Consider the following 21,596-nt stretch of genomic DNA (forward strand, 5'->3'; position numbering starts at 1 on the left):
TGGAACATTAAATTGTGTTAAAGTTAAAACATTTTGCAAGTAGCCACGTATTAAAGGTTAATACTGTTGCTTGTCTGCACAGCTCTACTGCCTATGCACCTCCACCCAGTTTAGTGTCATCTGCAAATTGGCTATCTGTGCCCTCAATTCCATTCTCCAAACTATTAACTAGACCAGGAGCAGGCAAGAATTTTGACTGAAGTGCCACTTCATGAGTTTTGGTGAGCTGTCAAGGGCCGCAAGTGTAGCCCCATCCCTTGACAGGTGCCCCACCTCCAGGTTGCCATCTCCTAACCTCTGACCTTTGCCACCAGAAGTCCCTCCCCTTGCCCACAGAAGTACTCCTTTGGGAAGGGGGTTTGCCATCATGGAACCAAAAAAACCCAAACAAACTATATACTAAAATCAAACACTGACGACAATAACATATTTTAATTTTATTTTTTAAAAATATTTTGGTCCTAATCTGTGTGTTTCTGTTGCATATATAGAGGTGATTGTATAATAGCTCAAAATTAAGTCTTACTCTTGTATATTGCAGGGGATGTGGAGGGGTGGGGGCGTATGCATGGGTGGGGGCTATGGGAGTTTGCATGGATGTGTGAGTATGTGGGGAGTGAGGGAGAGTATGGGGGTATATGTAGATGTGGGTGGGTAGGTATAAGGGGTGTGTTTGTGGGGATGTGTGTTAGGTATGGGGTTTGTGGGGTGTGTGGAGGGGGAGGGTAGCTGGGAGTGTGTGGGTGTGGTATGCATGGGTAGGTGTGGGTACATGTGGGGGGTGTGTGCATGCATAACAGTGAGCAGGGATATGTGTGTGGGGGTGCATGAGGAGGGGAGGGTATAGGTGGGTGCAGTGTTTGTGGAGTGCGCAATTGTGTGTGAAAATCTGGCCCGATATAACTTAACACAACACTTTTGCCTGGAGTAAATTTAACAGGTGCCATATACCCATTGGTAAGTAATGATCTTTTTCTTATTGCTATCTCCAATTGGCTTCAATTAGTCTTGCAAGCAGAACTTGACCCAGAAGATGTGCCTGTCTGGTAAGTTATAGTCGTGTTGTATAGCCGTTGATAATATGTTCTTTAGATCCATATTCCATCATGTTCTGACCTCCAGGTTCTCTGGAAATGCACAGTATTTTCTTTCTGCGTTTGATTGAAACAATTGTGCAAATGCTTCTGATCAAGAAAATCCCAGCTATGACTGCAAAGTAGCTGCCATAAATTAGAAACTAAAGTAAAAAAGTACAATTAGTGAAATCTGTACAGTATTAGGGAAGCAAATCTTTTCTGATCGTTAAAATATATTGATAACACAGTTGTGTCCCTCCCTATTTTCCAAGTAGGACCTTAATTGGAATTAAATATCATTTGAGTAGCTTGTCAGGCATCAGGGGATCTTTTGCAGCTACCATAGTGATTCCTGTTCCATTCTCCTATTTATCCCTAGCACCTGAAAAGGACTGAAGGAAACTTTTAATCTCAAATGATTCCAGGTGCTGGAATGGCTCACTAGGATCTAGACCCACTTTGTAAATAAGAGCAACCATCAGAGCGCTACTTTATGTTGCAAATGAGCGTCATGGGATGGGGTCCTCAGGGATGGCTGTGATACCCCTAGGTCCCCTTGACTGTATTAGTCCAGCCCAACGGGCACCCTCTTTCTTGCTTGCCATGTCTTTGCTTGTAATTATAATATAGGGAGGCTGCCCTTGATCTTATTGTCTGGACATGGTCCTGCTGGACCCCCCTGAACCTCATGAGTTCTCGGATCCTGTTTTGGATCCCACTCAAAATGGGTGCCTCCTGGAACACTCTCAGCCTTATGGGCTACATGCATGGCTCCAAAACTGCTCCTTTACCATGCCCCAAGCCTTGCAGATGTCATATTCTAAATAACAGCAAACATGGCTTTGATGCAGGCAGGTCATGCCTGACCAACCTAATCTCCTGTGGTCATGCTGGAAGACAGGCTGATCTGGACAGGCTTGTAAAGTGGGTGGATCTTAATCTGATGAAGTTTAATGCCGAGAAATGTAAAGTGCTCCATCTGGGGAGAAATAACCCACAAGATACTTATAGGCTTGGTGGTGCTACATTAGTCAGCACCACAGCTGAAAGAGACCTGGGGATCACAATTGACCATAAAATGAACATGAGCCACCAGTGTGATGTTATAGCTGCCAAAGTGAACAACACTCTGGCATACACCAACTGATGCATCACAAGCAACACTAAGGATGTCATCCTCCTGCTCTACTCAACAGAGGTGAGGCTGCAGCTGGAATACTATGTCCAGTTCTGGGTGCTGCAGTTCAAGAGGGATGTGGAGGAGCTGGAAAGAGTCCATAGGAGGTCCACATGAATGACTAGAAGTCTGGAGAACAGACCATGCGAGGAGAGGCTGATGGACTTGGGTCTGTTCTGCCTGGAGAACAGAAGACTCAGAGGGCACTTGGTGGCAGCCTTTAAGTATATAAAGGGTGTATACACATCAGGGGCTAAGAAAACACCCGTTCATGAAGGCACCCCAGGGGAAGACTAGGAATAATGGTCATAAACTGATAGAGGATCGCTTCAGATTAGACATTAGGAAAAAACTTCTTTATGGTTTGTGTCCGGAGTCTGGAATAGACTCCCCCCAAAGGTGGTACAATCACCTTCCCTGGGAATCTTTAAAAGACAACTGGATGCACACCCCACTGGGGTAATCTGACCTCAGCAATCTTTCCAGCCTTGAGCAGGGGGGGCTGGACCTGATGATCTCTGAACTCCCTTCCAGCCCCTAACTTCTATGAATCTATAAACAGAGATTTTTTTGTTTTTCCCATGGAAAACTAGGATCCCTGATGATAAGGTATCACTTCCAACCATGTTAATTTGAACCTCAGTTGCTGAAACTGTAAAACAAGAACATATCTTCAAACATCTGTTGATTTACTCTGAGAATTCCTTTGCTTATGTCAAAATTATACCCTGTTTCCTTTCCTCCCAGGGTATACAGATCAACAACTGTACCGTACTGAATTGTATAGTCTCATTTTGGGATGTAAAAGAGGAAATGAGTAGTCTCATTGCCTTGCAAGATGCACATAGATCAAGAAGCAAAATTTTTGCTGCTCTTGATTAGAAAAAAGGTGGGTTGGGTTTTACTATAATGAAAAATAATTAACTGTAAAGTAATACTTTACAGGAACATGGAGAATCAGTTAAATATTTGAGATTCCATCTTTGCCTCTACCTCAGTAGCTGATCCTACAAACTGTTACATGAACAAGACACCACCAAGTGCTTGCCACCATTTTGGAAATGTCTGTTTTTCGTTTCTCCACCTTTCATTATCAGTACATTGTTGCTTCCCTTTTAAATGCACAGCAGTTGCATGACATGTACATGCTCACAGGCAGTATCAGCAAAAATCACTTATACTTAGAGTGCTATAATTCTACTCCTTTCATGAGCAATGCCTTTAGTTCAGACCAGGGCTTGCCTACCCCTGTGCTCATAACTTTGTCATGCACCAAAATAGCTGAGACACCCTATCAATTTTCTCATGTCACTTTTCTGGTGGTTCTCCCTACTTTCTCCTTCTTCCTCTAAGATGCTGGTACTTCTTTCCTTATTCTCTTCAGTGAACCAGAAACCATTGTACTCATGACATTTTCAAAGAGTAAAAATAGTTTATGAAGGTATAGCTAGAGTGTCAATTTCTGTTGAAACTGAACAAAATTTCACTAGGGGCAGGAATGGTTTAGTTGCTTAGTGTATATCCTTACTAGATAGCTAAATTTCTTTATTACCACCCCCCTTGGTAAAGAGTAGTAGTAATAACCAAATGGGGGAGAGTAAGACAAAATTTCAGTAATTTGACTTAAGCTACAGAACAAGTCTCTCTGAGCTGGAATTGGAATGCAATAGCATTCCTTATTCCTAGTTTTGGCGGGTTTGTTTTTTAAATTAATCCATGCTGCCTCAGTGCTGCTGAACTGTCAGCACACTTCATGCTCAGAGATGGACTTGATTTCTTAGCAGGAAGAGTTAATTTATTGTATTTACTCTGGTTGAAGATGACCCTGATTTATAAGACAACCCCTAATGATTACATTTTATATACGGGAAATGTATAAATTTGTTATAAGTTTTCAAGTATAGAATCTAATTATTGGAGATTTGCCTTGAATTTGTCCCCCTCCCATTGTTACAGCAGCAAAAATAAATCTGGGGGGTCAGGTAACCTCACTCTTGACTAGAACTGGGTGTTCTTGTCACGAGTCCTGGGATGCACCAAAAATGTATATGCCGATGAGGTGCAGGACAACTTAGTCCAGCTTCACCTTATGGAGGGCAATACCACAATCATGTGTGTCAGGCTGAGAGAGGGGGTGACTGGGATTCTGGGTGAACTGTTTGAGGCCCCGTTTCATGATGCTTGACAGACATTTAAGGCTGGTAAAGAAACAGGAATAATTGGAAATGGGAAAGAAAGGCACAGCTCAGCTGTGAGAATGAAGAGGAAGTAAAAATGTATGGAGAATATAGTGGTTTACCATGTAAATGTAAGGTGAAAATACCACTTACCTGAGTAACTATATCCAATCCCAGACCTCTTGCATCAACAACAACAACAGTTAGAATAGTTTGAATCACCAGTGCGATAAGGTTGTTGAATCCAAACATCAAAGCATAACGTTCCATGCTTAGATTGATAGCAATCTGAAATCTTGTATTATACTGATTAGTTAGTTCAACTTCAGTAAGCATAAAAATTGTAGCTTGTCATCTTGTTGATTAAGGGCAGTGTTAACATGTAAGGTTTGTCAAATTAGGGATGAGGTGTAATTTTACAGCCTCCTGGATAACAATTTAATAGGGAGTATATGGTAGAGAAAGTATTCAACCCATGCCAGTACCTTGGAAGTAATAAATCAAGTCTGATTACTGAGCCAAATGCTGGACCTTGTGTCCCAGGATCAGAAGAATTAATTCTCTGGGCGCTGACAGGCAGTCATAGTCAGTTTTTGTTTTATGGTTTGACTATGGGATAATTTTTCTTTTGAAAAGATGTTAATGTTTTCTTGTAAATTGTATCTTTTTGGTTTTCTCATCAGAAAATGTACTAGTTCCTTTTGCAGTGCATTTCATGCAGATTTTTATTAGATCTTTGAAGTCTTTGGGCTTGTGTACGCATGCCTCTAGAACTGGTTAAACTATTTGTGGTGCATACAGCAACATATTCTTAAATATCTTGAGATTAATTATTTGTAATGAACAAATTCAAGAGCAATCTGATTGGGTCACAGATGGTTCACAGACATGGGCCAAATTCCATAGACTATTATTTCCATAAGTTCATAGTGCATTCAACATTCAGGAGTTGGATTTTAGATTTAATCATTTAAGTTGCTTCATGGATGAGATATTAGTGAAAACGGGCCATTCCTGAAGAAATCCATGGGATATTATGTCTTTGAGGCGAGCAGTGTATGGAGAAGAATAAATAATGACTGGGGACTTTTCAGTAAATTTACTGTTTTCTGTTCCCTTTGCACAAGACCTGAGTATGAGATTTGACTACGTATATGGATCCCAGATTTTAAAATGGCTGGATTTCTTCCTGGTTAAAGATGATTTGTTTGCTGTTCAGCAGGTCCCACATTGGTCAGAGACAGACATTACAGTATAAATGATCAGAAACCTGTCTATGCCCATAACAGAACAGGAGTTCAGCACATGCAGAGTGGTTTAAAAATGGTGCAGCCCAGCCTAAGATTTGCACCTCACACCAAAGGGAGAATGTGTATTCTGTTCAGTACTGATCTAAGCTGTGCCACTTAAAGAAAACCATGAATTTAGATTGATTCCACCCTGAATTTTTTGAATGCCTGTACCTAGCTATTAAGTATTTGCCTCTAATACATGTGTGCATTTAATCTACCCAGTGTGACTGGTTTTGATATGATTGGCTGGTATGTGTATGATTGCCTGTTTGTGCACAGCCACCTGTGCTGGATGAATAGAAGGACCTTTCCACACATGTATGAACAACCCTGAATATTCACAGAAAAGAAAACAAAACATGGGATTAGGATGAATTGTGAAGCAGATTTACCAAACTTCTTTGTTAATTTTATTTTCCCACTACTTACCCAGGCTAAAAATCAGATCAGTTTAGCTGAAGCATTTAGTTGAAACAAAATATTTTGAAGCTACTGAAATGTTTTAGTCTCCTTTTTATATAAACCAGCTTTTTTAAATGAAAAGGCTGTTTTAAACTGAAAAACCTTTAAGGAAAGTATTGACATGGGATGTTTAAAAAAATTGTGAAATGTTTCTTCAATTTTTTTTCCTGAAATGGCAGATTGATAGATTCCATCCCTTTCCTGTAAATGTTTTTGGCTTTGAATCAGGATTTTCTAACGCAAAAATGTTTTGTAGGAAAGTTCCGAACCAGCTATAGAGAATATGCCTCGTTGGTGAGAAACTCTGCAACTCCATAATGAGGCACAAAGCTGCTTTGTAAGGATACGACTGCTAGCATTTTCTTTCTTTAATTTTGTCGGCAGTTTGCTTTGGTTGTTTGTTTCTTTGTTTGTTTTGCTTGACAGTGGAAAGATGGAGGTCCAGGGTTCGTATACAATTGAGCTGATTTTTAATTTTTCTTTTGGCTTTCAGATATAAGGAAAGAACTGAAATCCACTAAGAGGCTTTTCCTTCTCAGAAAAAAATGTGGACGTAGTCATAATATTCTTACCAACACCTATTTTCTTTACAGTATGGTCAGAGTTCCTCTTATTGCTTTAACCAGAAGTGTTGATAATGGCAAAGGCTCACTAAACATTTGCTTACAATGCTCATTACTACAGAAACAACTGAGTTCAAACCTCCAGGCAGCCAACAGTTTCTCTTGCATCATATTGTGCCAGCTGCTGAGAGTGTGCTGTACTTCTTCCTCAAACATGTTAAAAATAATTTAAGAACATATTTCACAAAGTTGCTACTTACAGCCATCTGGCTAAGAAGCTGAATTGTGCAAGGCTTAGGCAGCTGTCATCTCTATACCAAACATTTAAAAATATAGCAATAGCATAAAAATCCATTAGAATTCACTGATTCTTTCCTTTACACACACACAAGCACACATTTTTAATATTTGTCAGCCTGCTTTTTAAAGAAGATATGTGTTTGTACCAGTTTACCGCCCCACCCCCGGATGGGGGAGTATTTAGGTATAGCAGTAGGCTTATTTAGGAGACCTAAATCCATGCCATCCCTTCTGTATCTCAGATATAGATTACAGCAATGAATAGTCCGAACCAGACCAAATAAAGATGGCAATTAAAACTTCTAGTTGAAATCCTTAAAGCTTTTCTATTTATATTGAAATGTTATATCTTATTCCTTCTGTAGCAGCCACTGGCAGGTGGTCTCTTTCAGTCCTCTTGTCTGTATTTGACATTGTCCTGCGTGTTTGTCATCTGCATATTTCATACTACTCTAACAACCCACTAATTTGAAAAGAGAGTAGTGTATTGATCTCATTCAGGATGAGCATAATCTGTAATTGATCTAAGAATAGGTTTTATTTCTTTTAATCTAAGGTTTTATTGTTTGAGAATTTTGTATAGAATAAAGTAGTGATGGTTTGTACTTACGTTGCTATTGTTATGAGGAGCATGTAACATGCTTTGAAAACTAGGTAGCCAGCATAGCATGCCCAGATATTGGCAGTAAAATGCATGAGAAACAGAGAACCAGCATTCACTGCAGAGAAGATCCCCAAGGCTAGCTCTCCTGAAAGATCCCAGTTTATTTTCACATATCCTACTCCCAAGGATGTTACTGAACCTAGAGAAAAGATAAGAACATTTGAATAGTGACTGTCCAACCATTAAATGGCAATACCTACAGATCTCATATTGGATAATATTTCCAGTCCTTCCTTTTTCATGTCCTTATCAAGGTATTCAGCAGAATTTGCAGATTCATTGGAATCTGACAGGCTATGCTGTGAGTGCTTCTGCTGTGGCATTGAACTTGCAACATCTAGGCTGTTAACCTTTTGGCTTAGTGTCCACACTACCCCAGGCCCCATTCTTTTCAGCTGAAAATACAGTAGTTTAATTCATGCAAAAGATGAGTCATTTTGGGATGAATCTTAACATTCTTGCCATATTTTTCTTAATAACAAATGATGGATACAGTTATGCTTGGGCTCTTTGGGGGACTCTTTAGCCACTGTGTTCTGCTTATGGCTTCCAAAATTTGTCAGTCTGCTTTGGGTGGCTTTAGCTTAGTCTGAGTCCTAAAACAAATCCTGATGAATTTGCCAAGACTATGGGGTTCTCTCAGCATTGCTAGTCTATTTTCACTGATTTTGACATTGATTTGGTCTTGACTATCTAGTGTGATAATAAATATTGATAATTTGGGAGGGAAATAACAAACACATATACAATAGCATTCCTAGAGAATGGGCAGTTTCCTGTGGTTTTCCTGGACAGTTCTCCACAGCAATCCATGTGTGAACTTGCACGTCCTTGTAAGTTTTGACATAAGGAATGGCTGTCAGAATGTCTAATAGACAAACCCATTAGAAGACCCTCTTGCCTTGTTTTATCATTTGAACCAGTGCAAAATAAATGGAAATTACTGCCAAATAAGTTTGGTAGCATTATACCAATCTGTTTTGCAGGTTGCTGTGCCATGGTACAAATAACTATGATCAGTAACTACAAATAATTGCAGGACAGCAATACAAATAATTGTAGGATGGCAATAATTGCAGGATCATACCACTATTATTTTAACTCCGTTGTCTCCAGTGTCTCATACCAATTCCCCTAAAATGAAAGGGCAGAAATATTTTCTGGCCCCACATTTTTCACAAGACTATTTGGATTTAGAAGGGAATCTGATTAGAGTTTATAGTTGCTTATCATTCCATATAGTTACTCAATATTGCAGCCATTATTTATAGCATGATGAAGCAGACAGACTATTCATAGGAAAAAGCAAGGTATGGATGTCACAAGAAATTCTTAATCTGCTCTTTGTCCTAATAGGCTGCCACTTCAAAACTGAGGCTTTAAACTGATGCAATTTTTAATCAAGAATGCCTCAAAACTTGAAAATTACATTTGAAATCTAATTGATCTTCCTCTCATTTTAATAACACAATCTTGTATATAAATTGGAGTTTCTTCAAGAGAAGAAAGCTTCCCAATGTGCATATACGCCATGTATAATAGAAGGACTACTAACTTTTTTTTAATGTGATCCATATCCTGTTATGGAGTGTCCAGAGAAACTTCCTTTTTCATTCATGAATGGATAATATCCCAGTAGCAACCACATCAATGCAGACATGGAAAGCAGTTGCAAATCAGCCATGCATTTTTAAATTCGTTTAAGTGGAATTTAGTAGCAGGACACAGGGACTTTATGATGCCTAGGCTCCCTACAGACACTTGTTAAGTGCTGCATAGGACACAGAGGATCTCCAGACCACAGTTGGGAGCCCTTGTATTACCAGAATCAGTCATGGTACTGTACTTCTCATAAATTGTTATTTCAACATACAACTCACTTTCTCCTTTTGTGCTATGGCTGGATACGCTAGACATAGACTTAACATGTTAGGATACAGGCAGTCTTTGACTTACATTTTGAGTTATGTTTTGTACTTATAATGTTTATAAATTCACACCCTGTTTCAGCTTCAGCAGGTCCTGATGATCTCCACTCCAGAGTGCTGAGGGAATTAGCAGAGGTCATTGTGGGACACCTGGCATGGCTTTACGAGCACTTGTGGTGCTCTGGTGATGTGCCAGAGGACTGGGAAAAGGGCCAATGTGGTTCCCATTTTCAAAAAAGGGCGGAAGGAGGACCCAGAAAACTATAGCCCAGTCAGTCTTACCTTGGTCCTGGGTAAGCTTTTTGAGAGAATTATCCTGGTGCATGTCCACGAGGGGCCAACAGGGGAGATTATGCTTAGGGGTAACCAACACAGGTTCATTAGCGGCAGGTCCTGTCAGACCAACCTGGTGGCCTTCTATGACCAGGTCACCAAATCCTTGGATGCAGGTGTCTCAGTAGATGTAGTCTTTCTGGACTTTAGGAAGGCCTTCAACACTGTCTCTCACCCCGTTCTCATTAAAAAAGTAGGAGACTGTGGCGTCAACACCTACACAGTCAGATGGGTCACTAATTGGCTGGAGGTCTGCACCCAGAGAGTGGTGGTGGACAGGTCATTTTTGACCTGGAGGGATGTGGGCAGTGGGGTCCCCCAGGGCTCAGTCCTTGGGCCCTCTTGTCCCAGGATTGACAAGAGATAACCGTCACAAGCTGGCAGAGGGTAGATTTAGGCTAGACATCAGGAAGCGCTACTTCACTGTCAGGGCGGCTAGGATCTGGAACCAACTTTCAAGAGAAGTGGTGCTGGCTCCTACCCTGGGGGTCTTTAAGACGAGGCTGGATGAACACCTTGCTGGGGTTGTTTGACCCCAGTACTCTTTCCTACCATGGAAGGGGGTCGGACTTGATGACCTGCTCAGGTCCCTTCCAACCCTACTAACTATGAAACTATGAACTTTGTGATGTCAGTTTCAACTTTACAACACTTGATCTGACACGATGCCACACTAGTGAACACGTTTGCTGCATTGTCTATGTTCCTGGAGAGCACCCATCTAAACTTGCTTGGGCACTTTCTTTAAGAAAGCAGACAAGATTCCAGAAAAACCTGCAGCCAAGACTCCTGAGAAGACACAGCCAAGAGCCCTTCAAAAAGTCCAGTAAAGTCACCCCAAATAAGTCCTTCCGAATCAATATGATTGCTATTTACAATATTAAGTGCATTGATGTAGCTATATTGTTCATCTATAATTGATTGAGTGCAACATTCTTGGTTATTTTTGGTGAAAGTAGAGTATCAGGCCTTGGCTCAGGAACCAATTCCCATTTATAACATTGTTTCCTATGGGAAAAATGGTTGAGTTGCAACGTTTCGACTTAAGAGACAATTTTCAGAAACCAATTATGTCATAAGTCCAAGGACTGCCTGTATATTTGGAATGCAAGTTCTTTTACTACTGGAAATTCTTTGATATCATTTACTTACTCAGGAAAGTTGCTATTGCTTCCACAGCCCCATTGTATACTGCAGAGCTCTGGGAAGGTGCCCTGTGGTCCCATAACACCTGGACATAATTCAGGACCTGATAGAAGCCTGCAGTGGCTAACGCCCACCAGAGAGACCAGTAAAGAAGCCTCTTTGTGCCGTAGCACTCCTTCATGTCCTTGAACAATTGCACCAGCACTCTCAGCACGTGATTCTGTTGCTTAGCAGTGTTAGGATGGCACTCAGGTGAGGTGCTGGGGTTTGCAGCTGACTTGACAGAGTCTTTGTCATCTTGGCCATCGGGTTGCTCGTTAGTGCTGGATGCTTTTGTCTCTCCCTGTTTTGTACTTGGGGGAGTGTCTGAGATGCTATGAAAAAACATGCTTTTTTGGGGCATTGGTAAAAAAAGTGAAGTAACAAATGCTAAAGAGAGAGAGGCCAAGCTTATAGCGCTTAGATAAAAATAGGATAAGCCTGCCAATGATACCAACAGTTGTCCTAGCACTGCCCCAACTGTGGATGCAACTAGTGTGATGCTTCTGCAGTAGCTTGTTGCTTTCTGATAGTGGTCAGCACTGACAACGCTGTAAATGTAAGAATAATAGGCTATTTCTGTGGCTGTGACCAGACCATAGAAAACCTCCACTATTTGCATGGCTATCATTCCTTGTGCAAACATTAGTATCAGCCAAGTAATGATGAAGCTGACTCCTTGAAGAATAATGATTGGCTTATAGCACATGTAGTCTGTGATCAGGAAAACTGGAACCAGCAGCACCAGGTAGGAGTATGTCCAAACTGGGAAAACATGATTTGTTACCTAGAAGTGGAAGGAAAGGATTGTATGATTGGCAGATGAAGTTGTAGAAGAAGGATTGTTCTTCCTGAGTTGTTGGGAATGCATCAGATATATGACTTAAAGGAGCTTGAAGCACAAATCTCATTGCTCACTACCTGACTTAAATATTTCATTTACAAACCTTATTAGCCAAACCTTTTTTACCTGAAGCCTACGTGGCATATATCCCATAGTCCATCAAGGTAGTATAATTGAAGTGTACCAGCTTCTAGAAATAAAAGTGACTAGCATATTATCTTGTCTGGTGGCCGTTGACTTCCAAGTCTGTTTGACCACCCATTTATGGGTGGGTTGGCAGGGACAGCCTTTAGTATGAGTACAGAATAGTGCTCAGTCTCCTGCCTCATGAACCATAGCTAAATGCCTTAGCTATTCTACCTTTTGTAACTGTATAAGGCACCTGACTCTTTATCTGTCTTCACATGAGTTCATTTGTCCCTTTAGGGAAGATTTCAGGAGCTTAAGACCAAGAGCTTAATTTTTCTCAGGAAATTGTGCATAAATCTTTTCCTTTTCAGCATTAGGAAGTAGAGGGTATGTCTTTAAATTCTCTACAAATCAGGAAACACATTCATTATTTGCTGTGCCTTTTAATGGGAAAGACTGTGTATAGCCATACCTCATCAATGGTCAGGTTTTTGTCTGGTCCTGTTAGATAGGGAATTAGAAAAGAGTCCAGTGGCTTCATTGTGTAGAAAAATCCATATATACAGAGGATCAGAGTGGGATAAATCCAGCTGCTACTTTGCCCTTTCTTCCAACAATCCATTCACTGTTCAACCAAAACACAGTAAGGAAACTGCACATGAAATAAAAGAATGGCACTTGTCACTAACACTCAAGGGGAATTCTTTTGAAGTTTGACAGGTTAATTTTAAAAAAGCATGACCATAAAGACTTTCTTGGTCATTAAGTCAGCAACTTGGTGAACAGTTCAGTGAGTCTGTGGTTTCTTTGCAAGGTGTGACAGAGCAGCAAGCCTACCCTGTCACGAGACACCAAAAGAACAAAGGGGGAAATGAAACATAGTGTGGCGGCAAGCCTGGATGGGGGAAAAGACAAGCCAAAATCCCCAGATGCTAATTATTGTGATCAGCTGTGAGGGCTGGCAGGACAGCGAATGGGATACTGTCCCCTCGCGCACAGCTGATTGACATGGGAATTTAAAAGAAAGTTGGCCGAGCAGACGGCTCTCCTCTGGTGAGGGAAGCTGCACCAAGGGAAACTTGAGGGAGCACAGAGCTGCAGTGATGGTGTAATAGTCTTCAGAGTCTCTCTGGCTGGCGAAACACCAACAGACTCACCTGAAGAGCAGGGACAACGAGGAAGCTGCCACAGCCAAGCTGGTGACTTTGAGTCCAGTGGATCTGGAAAAGGAGAAAGAGAGGTAGATCTAGAATGTGAGCTTTGGGCATTGGCCTAGACAACCCCTCTCTGAAGGATAAGGGTAAGGGCGGGGGGGGATGTATGACTGTATATTTGTGACCATAGAATGAAGAATGGGACAAAAGGCCGACAGCCAGAAACCGGCTGCCTGAGCATCAAGCAAGGCAGCATAGAGAATATGACTCCCACAGACAAGACCTAATGAGATCAATGCAGGAACATCTGATGTGGTAAGGACAGGGTATGGGGATGATGGAGCTCTGTGAAGAGGAGCTATACTTTTAAGTTGCAGGAATTAGCATCAGCTTTGTCCCCCAGAACTGTATCTGTTTGATTCCTTCCTTAACATCTAAGCCGTGGCGGATGAAATCCAAGGAGAATATCCAATCCCAAGAGAGACTGCAATTTTACTTTGGTGGCATGGCTAGGTCTTCCACACAAGGTCTTTGTTTCAGGGACTGCTTTGAAGATATTCAGATAGAAATTCTAGTTCATTAGTCAGTCCTATAGTGTTGAACAATAGCCAAGCTCACCACTGAAAATTGTTTAGAGAGAGACGTAGTCAAGAAATTTCACATTGTAGAGCCCAGAGGACCAATGCAAAGTGTGCTTTCAGGAAATAAGTTGTTTATTAAATGGTTTCATCTCACTTCTTCCTACTTTTATGTACAGCCCTCCACAGAGTGTTGGGGAGAGCAGATAGTTAGGCTATCAGGAGGAGAGAAGAATCGCATAGTAACATACAGAGAAGATACTGGACCACATCTGCAGCTAGTTCATCAGAAGTCACTTTTGGATGCTGACCCATTATGTTAAATCCAAGTGAAGGATTTGTTAGTTTTATAGTTTCCAAGTAGGACATGCTACAAATGAGGCTAAAAAAACACCGTTTTTTCTCTCTTTTTTTATCATGATTTATAAATTAAATTAACCTGTGGTTTAAATCTACTAAACCAAATTCAGAGGTAAATCTGAGAACCAAACTTACAGGAGACATGCAGAAGGAAATGCATTGTATCCCTGTATACTAGCTTAAATCCTTTTTAGAAAGTCTGAGCATAAGATGGTGTAAGTTTCATATCTCCAGCTCACTTATTTGAATAGATAATGCTAATGAGTATCTAAATCAATACATTTATATATTTTAGGACCCTTCAATTTCTGTTAATCCAGCTTTGATTCCTATTGGCTTACTATGATTTTCACTTATCAATATGTTTAGAGCTGTCCATCAAAACATTTTTGCTGTAAAGTTGTTTTTTCAACTCAAGAAAGTAGAAAGTATTTACTTTCCTAAATTCTGAGTTCTCATAGAAAACAGAACTGAAACATTTTCAATTTTTGCTGATAAAATGAACATTTTTCACTAGAATTTCAAGCAATATTTTAGTTATCAGATTTCTATAGCAACTGAAAACTTTTCCAAACAGCTCTACTTATACTTACTAAATCTGAAGGAGTCCAGATTGTTTAAGTTACATGCCAGTGAGCCAGAAATGTTTCTGGGCAGAATATAATGACATACAGGGATTGCAAGTAATATATGTAATTTAAAGCAGAGGACAGAAGGTACCTGTTTATAATCCCTGACATTCCAATTGGACCATGTAAGCAGATTCAAGGGAATCCGATTTATGTCACTGCACATCTCACTTCTAAATCTGAAGTCCATTGACACCTGGATTGAATCTGGTTGTATATGAATTTTATGGTCTAGCCACTAGGGGGCAAGATAATCCCAACAATTTGAAGATTGGCACTTAGACGGTAGAGAAAAGATGTGCAAGTACTCAAAGCATAGTACAAGAGATCTATCCAGTGAACTGCTACTGTTTCCATCCTGTATCACCCTTGCTTTTCAAGCTGGTTGTGCTGAGATTGTAGCCTTGGCAGGAATACCTTCTGGTCCTGACCTGTCTTCTCCCCTTCTGACTAATTGTACCAGTCACAAAACCTCACCCTACTGTGACTTATTGCAACACTGCTTCTGCTAAGAAATCAGGTGTAATGGTAATTTGTCATGGAGATACTTGTAAATACTTCACCTGATACAGAGAGGCTCCAAAAAATAATAGCGAGGAAAGGAGAAAAGCTTAATAGGATGTGTTGGGTGAAGTTCATGGTACCTGTACCCAAAGCTGCATTTTCCCCTCATTTGGTTTGTTTCTTGGAGTGCATCTACTAGCATGCTGCTTCAGAGGTTATGGTGTACTCTCTGCTGTACCAGTCACCTCTGTGGGATGGTGCAGTGAGAAGTGGGAGATTGCTCTGTTCTCCCCACACAATTTTTAGGGCATCTTGGCTGAAGGTATATTAGCAGAAATCAGTCCCTTTAGGAAATTCAAGGACTCCTAAGTAGGAGATCAACAGGCTCCTTTCTATGTTTCCCCCTCCCATGATGCCCATGGAGCAACCCAGCACAATCAGATCCATGGTTAGTATCAAAGTATTTGTGCATGTTCCCTGAGTTGCTGCTAACTTGCCAAATCCTATAATCATCGTTTTCTGAGCTACATCAACCTCTTTACCTTTTGCATGCAGCATAGTCTTAAATAACTTTTTCTTTATGGCTAGGATCTTTGCACACAGCTCCAGTGATTGCACTTGTCCTGTTGCAGTGCTCATCAGTTCATTCCCATTTCAGTCATCTCACTTTCTCTCAATGTCACCCATTTCCTTTTTTTTCTTTTCCTTTTAGGTTGTCTACAGTATGTATCTGCTTGATTAGACATGTTAGTCAGGGGTGTGGAAAACCTTGCTTTATATAGCTATGCTGGCACAAGTCTTTAGTACAAATGTAATGATGGCAGTAAAGCTGCATTTTGCTCCTGGGAGACCAGTTACTAAATACAGTGCAGTTTTGTTGGTATAGCTACTCACCACAAGGAGTGCATTGTCAGAACAGTATGCTGCTATTCCCATACTCAAAAAGTAATCCTGTAATAGACACAGCCTAAACCTACTCCAGACCTGCCATCTCTCTCCCTATTCTAACTTTGTTGGTTCCCTCAGGCTTTTATTAAAGCTGGTTTCTCTTTTTTTGACTGCGTCTAGATTCTAAATTTCTTAAACTCAGAGGTAACCAAACCTTGTCTGCTGCACCTTGTCCTTGGTTTTCTTTTTCCCTTCGTTGGTATAGTTCCCTCTTAAGTACTCCATATCCTTCAGGTTCTGCTGATAATTCTACCCTAGCTGTTTGGCTTTTATTCTCCCACCCATGCTACCTATTTATTTTTAAAGTTTTTCCTGTTACTCTGGTCTTTCAACATGTTCTCTTGCCACATCCCTTGAAAGCCATTCCAGCTGGCTTGGTTTCAACCTTTGTTTCTGAATGAATGAATTCTTTAAAAGAAGTGGTTTAGTTTTGATACTAATGAATTTGCATTGTAGCAGGGTCCAAAGGTATCAGTTAGTCAAGACTGGCCCATGTTGTGTTAGACACTGTACAAAAACACAGTGTCTAACACAGTCATTACAATTCCTTCCCCATAGAATTTCACAATCTAGTTGAGGGGTGTGTGTGCATGTGGGAGAGGGAGGGGAAGGGAGAAGGAGAAAGGGACGGGCTGGGAGAAGATGGACTGACTACAGGCTTCTCTACAACTGAAAGTTCATTTGAATCACTCTAGGTAGAGGAGCAGTTGCTGACAAAGTGAAGTGGTAACAAAGCCTGTGGTAACAAGATCGTAAGGTTCCATGCGTTAGTGACTGAACAACTTGAAGGTGTAAATTATATTAGAAATATTAAAAATAATAACAACAAAAATGCTGTTTTCAACTTCAGCGCAATTAATCAGTTGGGTGATTTCTTGAGACTATCCTAGTAGGAAGTGGTTCTGGGGGTGGGAGTTGAATTAGGAGAAAATGTATCATTTAGGGCAGGAGTGGCCTGCAGAGCCCCATAATCCAGCTCCTGGTGCTGCCTCTTTTGCTGCACAAGACCATCCCTGCATGTAGTACCTGTGATTGCTGCCTGTGGTAGATTAAGAATGCAGGTTGGGGCAGGAGGGGGCCTGTGGGCCTGATTTGGCCTGTGGACCAGCTCCATGCAGCCCATACAGCCAGATGAGTTTAACACTCCTTACTTACAGAGATATTATACATTACAATTAGACAATGTTAAGGGTGTCTGTATGTTTAAAGCTTGTTAACAAATTCTAAATGCCCTATAAGCATCTTAAATTTACACCACTTCAGGTGAGGATTATCTTTGAACCTTAATATCTGGCTCAATTTACCTTAACTTCTGGCTGTTTCACTGACATACAATGATGAATTAGCAGTCATCCATCATCCCAGAAAACACCATTCCCAGTGTGGACTAGCTAATATGCAGAACTCCTACAGTCCTGGACTGACAGCTAGAGACATCTCAGCTGTGGATAATTGGGGAGGGGTATGGGGGAAGGGGAGACAGGGCCAGGAGTGGAGAGGGCAGGGGGAAGGGGAGAAATGGGGAAGAGCTAGGAGGAGGGGGACAGAGTTCACAGTTGCTACTCTTAGTCTGATTGGGGTGGCAAGGGGTGATCTGGAGGAGAGTAGGGGGGTGATAGGGGTGTGAGCCATAGATTCATAGATGTAGGGCCAGGAAGAGACCTTGCAGATCTTCTAGTCTAACCCCCTGCCCTGGGCAGGAGAGAAAACTGGGCTCAAATGACTCCAGCCAGATAGATTTCAAGCCTCCTCTTAAAGGACTGGAAGATGGTCAGTGTGGTACCCATCTTCAAAAAGGAGAGGAAGGAGGACCTGGGAAACTATAGGCCAGTTAGTGTTACCTTGATCCTGGGCAAGCTTTTTGAGAATTATTCTGGTGCATATCCACGAGGGGCCAACAGGGGAGATTATGCTTAGGGGCAACAAACACAGGTTCATTAGCGGCAGGTCCTGTCAGACCAACCTGGTGGCCTTCTATGACCAGGTCATCAAATCCTTAGATGCAGGGGTAGCAGTGGACATAGTCTTCCTGGACTTTCGGAAGGCCTTCGACACTGGCTCTCACCCATTCTCATTAAGAAACTGGGGGACTGTGGTGTCGACACCCACACAGTCAATTGGGTTGCCAACTGGCTGGTGGGCCGCACCCAGAGAGTGGTGGTGGATGGGTCATTTTCGACCTGGAGGGATGTGGGCAGTGGGTTCTCCCAGGGCTCAGTCCTCGGGCCCACACTGTTCAACAACTTCATCAGTAACTTGGACGAGGGGGTAAAAAGCACCCTGTTCAAATTTGCTGATGATACTAAGCTGTGGGGGGATGTGGGCATGCTAGAAGGGAGGAATAGGCTATAATTGGACTTAGGTTACAGGGGTGGGCGGATGAGAATAGGATGGGATTCGACACTGACAAGTGCAAAGTGATGCACCTGGGGAGGAACAACCGGCACCAGACCTACAGGCTGGGGAACTCCCCTCTTGTCAGTACAGAGGCAGAAAAGGATCTTGGAGTCATCATTGACTCCAAGATGAACATGGGTCGGCAGTGTGGGGATGCAGTCAAGAAGGCCAACCACACCTTGTCATGCATCCACAGATGCATCTCATGCAGGTCCAAGGAGGTGATCTTCCCCCTCTATGCGGCACTGGTCAAGCCACAGCTGGAGTACTGCATCCATTTCTGGGTGCCGCACTTCAGGAGGGATGTGAACAACATGGAGAAGGTCCAGAGGAGGGCCACTTGCATGATCAGGGGGCAGCAGGGCACTATGAGGAGAGGCTACGGGACCTGAACCTGTTCAGCCTCCACAAGAGAAGGCTGAGGGGGGATCTAGTGGCCTGTTACAAACTAGTCAGAGGGGACCAGCAGGCATTGGGGAAGTGCCTGTTCCCCCGAGCACTACCAGGCGTTACCAGGAATAATGGTCACAAGCTGGGAGAGGGTAGATTTAGGCTAGATATCAGGAGGCGCTACTTCACTGTCAGGGTGGCTAGGATCTGGAACCAACTTCCAAGAGAAGTGGTGCTGGCTCCTACCCTGGGGGTCTTTAAGAGGAGGCTAGATGAACACCTTGTTGGGGTCATTTGATCCCAGTACTCTTTCCTGCCATGGCAGGGGGTCGGACTCGATGATCTGCTCAGGTCCCTTCTGACCCTAGAAACTATGAAACCCCCAAGGAAGGAGCCAGCACCACTTCCCTTGGAAGCTGGTTCCAGATCCTAGCCACCCTGTCACGGGCACTGAGGTGTCCTGTGCCTTAGAGGATAGAAGGAGAGCTGTCAATCAGCAGGGCAGCGCAGCTGCTGGTTGCTGTGGCAACCAGCCAGTCAGGTGATCAGAAGGGGGCAGGGCCCGGCCCTTTATAAACAGCCCAGGCCGGAGCCATAGTAGCAGTTCCCCTCTGGCAGCCGCAGGAGCTCTGTGGGAGAGCTGAGCAGTAGAGTCAATGGTGGCGGTCTGACCGGCTGCAATGATGCAAGGGGAGAGAGAGAATCCAGATAGAGGTATGGGAGAGAGCCAGCATTGAGCGGAGCTGGGTTTATAAGCTCGGGGCTTATGATTGTGCTGTAGCCATTTGGCTCTGGATTCAGTTATCGTTACACCGGAGGACCGGGTGAGGCTGTAGGGGTGTGAGGAGGCCTCATGGGGACTCCCCAGTAGCTTGGGGGTTCCCGGTGCCCAGTGGGGCACAGCTGTTTGTGTCAGAGAGGCGTGGTGTGTGGGGTTTCGGACCCCAGCCCGTGAGAGTGGTATTTGGCCCCAGTGGGGGCAGTGGGTGCAAGAGCCGCGGTTTAGGCCCCAGAGGGGGCAGTGGGCATGGGAGGCGCGGCAAAGGCCCTAGAGGGGGCGAGAAGCTCTGGGAGTGGGTGAGTACACCAGGAAGAACCCTAGGAGATGGTGAGTGCACCAAGGGAAGCCCCAGGGGCAGGAGCATGTGCTGAGAGGGTACCCACGCCCGCTCCTGGAGCACAAGAGAGGCCCCAGGAATAGGTGGTACATTTTTCTGATCGTTAGAAACCCCGTAACGGGGAGACTAAAAAGGATCCTAGAGGGGTTCCTCAGTATTGGGGAGCCCGAGGGGCCTAAAGGGCCAGGTAAGGCTTCGGTCGCCTGAGCCTAAGTGGACACCAAGGATTGACAGGACCCTGAGGGGTCAGGTAGGCCAGGTAAGGCTCAGGTCGCCTGAGCCTAAGCGAACTCATAATGTTGGCAAGAACCCAGTAGGATCAGAAAGGCCAAGTAAGGCTCCGGCCGCCTGAGCCTAATCGGGTATCCACCCTTTAACTGACTTTAGAGGGACCAGTAAAGGTTTAGGGAGCTGGCCCAGTTGGGTGTGAGACAAGCCCAGAGGCGCCAGGCAAGGGGTGCTGGTTGGGAGACAGGCCCGGGGCGCCAGAGAGGGCGCGGTAAGAAAGAAGGACCAGATATCATCCCGGAAGAGCTGCGAGGCTTGGGGCCTGCTAAAGGGGAGGTAGGAGGCACGCATTGCCCATAAGGCTGGTGCACCCCACTTGGAACGGAGATAATACCAGCGCAGTGTCAAGGTGAAAGTAGGCAGCCTCCCTTACTGAACTTATAAGAACAAAGACGTGGCGGGTGAGATGAGGGTGCTGGATCACCGTAATTGACACGGCAGGGAGCGCTAGTGAGATCATGGCCACTTGCAGGCCCCACTCTGTGACATACCCTGACTGTGAAGTAGCACCTCCTGATGTCTAGTCTGAACCTACTCTCTAACAACTTATGCTGTTATTTCTTGTTACTCTGGGAGGTGCTTGGGGGAACAAGGTCTCTCCCATTCCCCATTGCCCCTCCCCCCCCCCCCCCCCCCCCCGGAAGTTCATAGATGGCCACCAAGCTCCCTCTCGGCTTTCTCTTGTGAAGGTTGAATAGGTTAAGGTCCCATAGCCTCTCCTCATAGGGTCTGCCCTGCTGCATACCTACAGGCTGGATCATGCGAGTGGCCCTCCTCTGGACCCTCTCCATGTTGTCCACATCCCTCCTGAAGTGCGGCGCCCAGAACTAGATGCAGTACTCCAACTGTGACCTGACCAGTGTCGCACAGAGAGGGAGGGTCACCTCCTTGGCCCTGCTTGTGAGGCATCTGTGGATGAACGACAAAGTGCGGTTAGCCCTACTGACCGTGTCCTTGCATTGGCGCCCCACGTTCACCTTGGAATTGATAATAACTCCAAGATCTCTTTCTGCCACTGTGCTTTTGAGAAGAGTTTCCCAGCCTGTAGGTATGCTGCTGGTCCTTACTGTCCAAGTGCAGCACCCTGCACTTGTCAGTAT

The 21,596-nt window shown here is 43.5% G+C and overlaps 1 protein-coding gene across 1 annotated transcript; it reads right to left on the reverse strand.

Moving 5' to 3' along the window:
* Window positions 1–484: 484 nt before the first annotated feature.
* LOC149862904 (thiamine transporter 2-like) lies at window positions 485–16,532 on the reverse strand. The gene is made up of 7 exons (XM_090051982.1): window positions 16,458–16,532; window positions 13,288–13,350; window positions 12,603–12,782; window positions 11,125–11,944; window positions 7,658–7,850; window positions 4,584–4,725; window positions 485–1,237 (listed from the first exon to the last, which is right to left on the reverse strand). The coding sequence occupies exons 3-7, from the start codon at window positions 12,750–12,752 to the stop codon at window positions 1,052–1,054; spliced, it is 1,491 nt and encodes a 496-aa protein (XP_089908108.1). The 5' UTR covers window positions 12,753–12,782; window positions 13,288–13,350; window positions 16,458–16,532; the 3' UTR covers window positions 485–1,051.
* Between the last annotated feature and the right edge of the window lie 5,064 nt (window positions 16,533–21,596).

This window comes from Crocodylus siamensis, chromosome 6 (assembly GCF_052110815.1).
Source record: "Crocodylus siamensis isolate JL-2025a chromosome 6, ASM5211081v1, whole genome shotgun sequence".
Lineage (NCBI taxonomy): Eukaryota > Metazoa > Chordata > Crocodylia > Crocodylidae > Crocodylus > Crocodylus siamensis.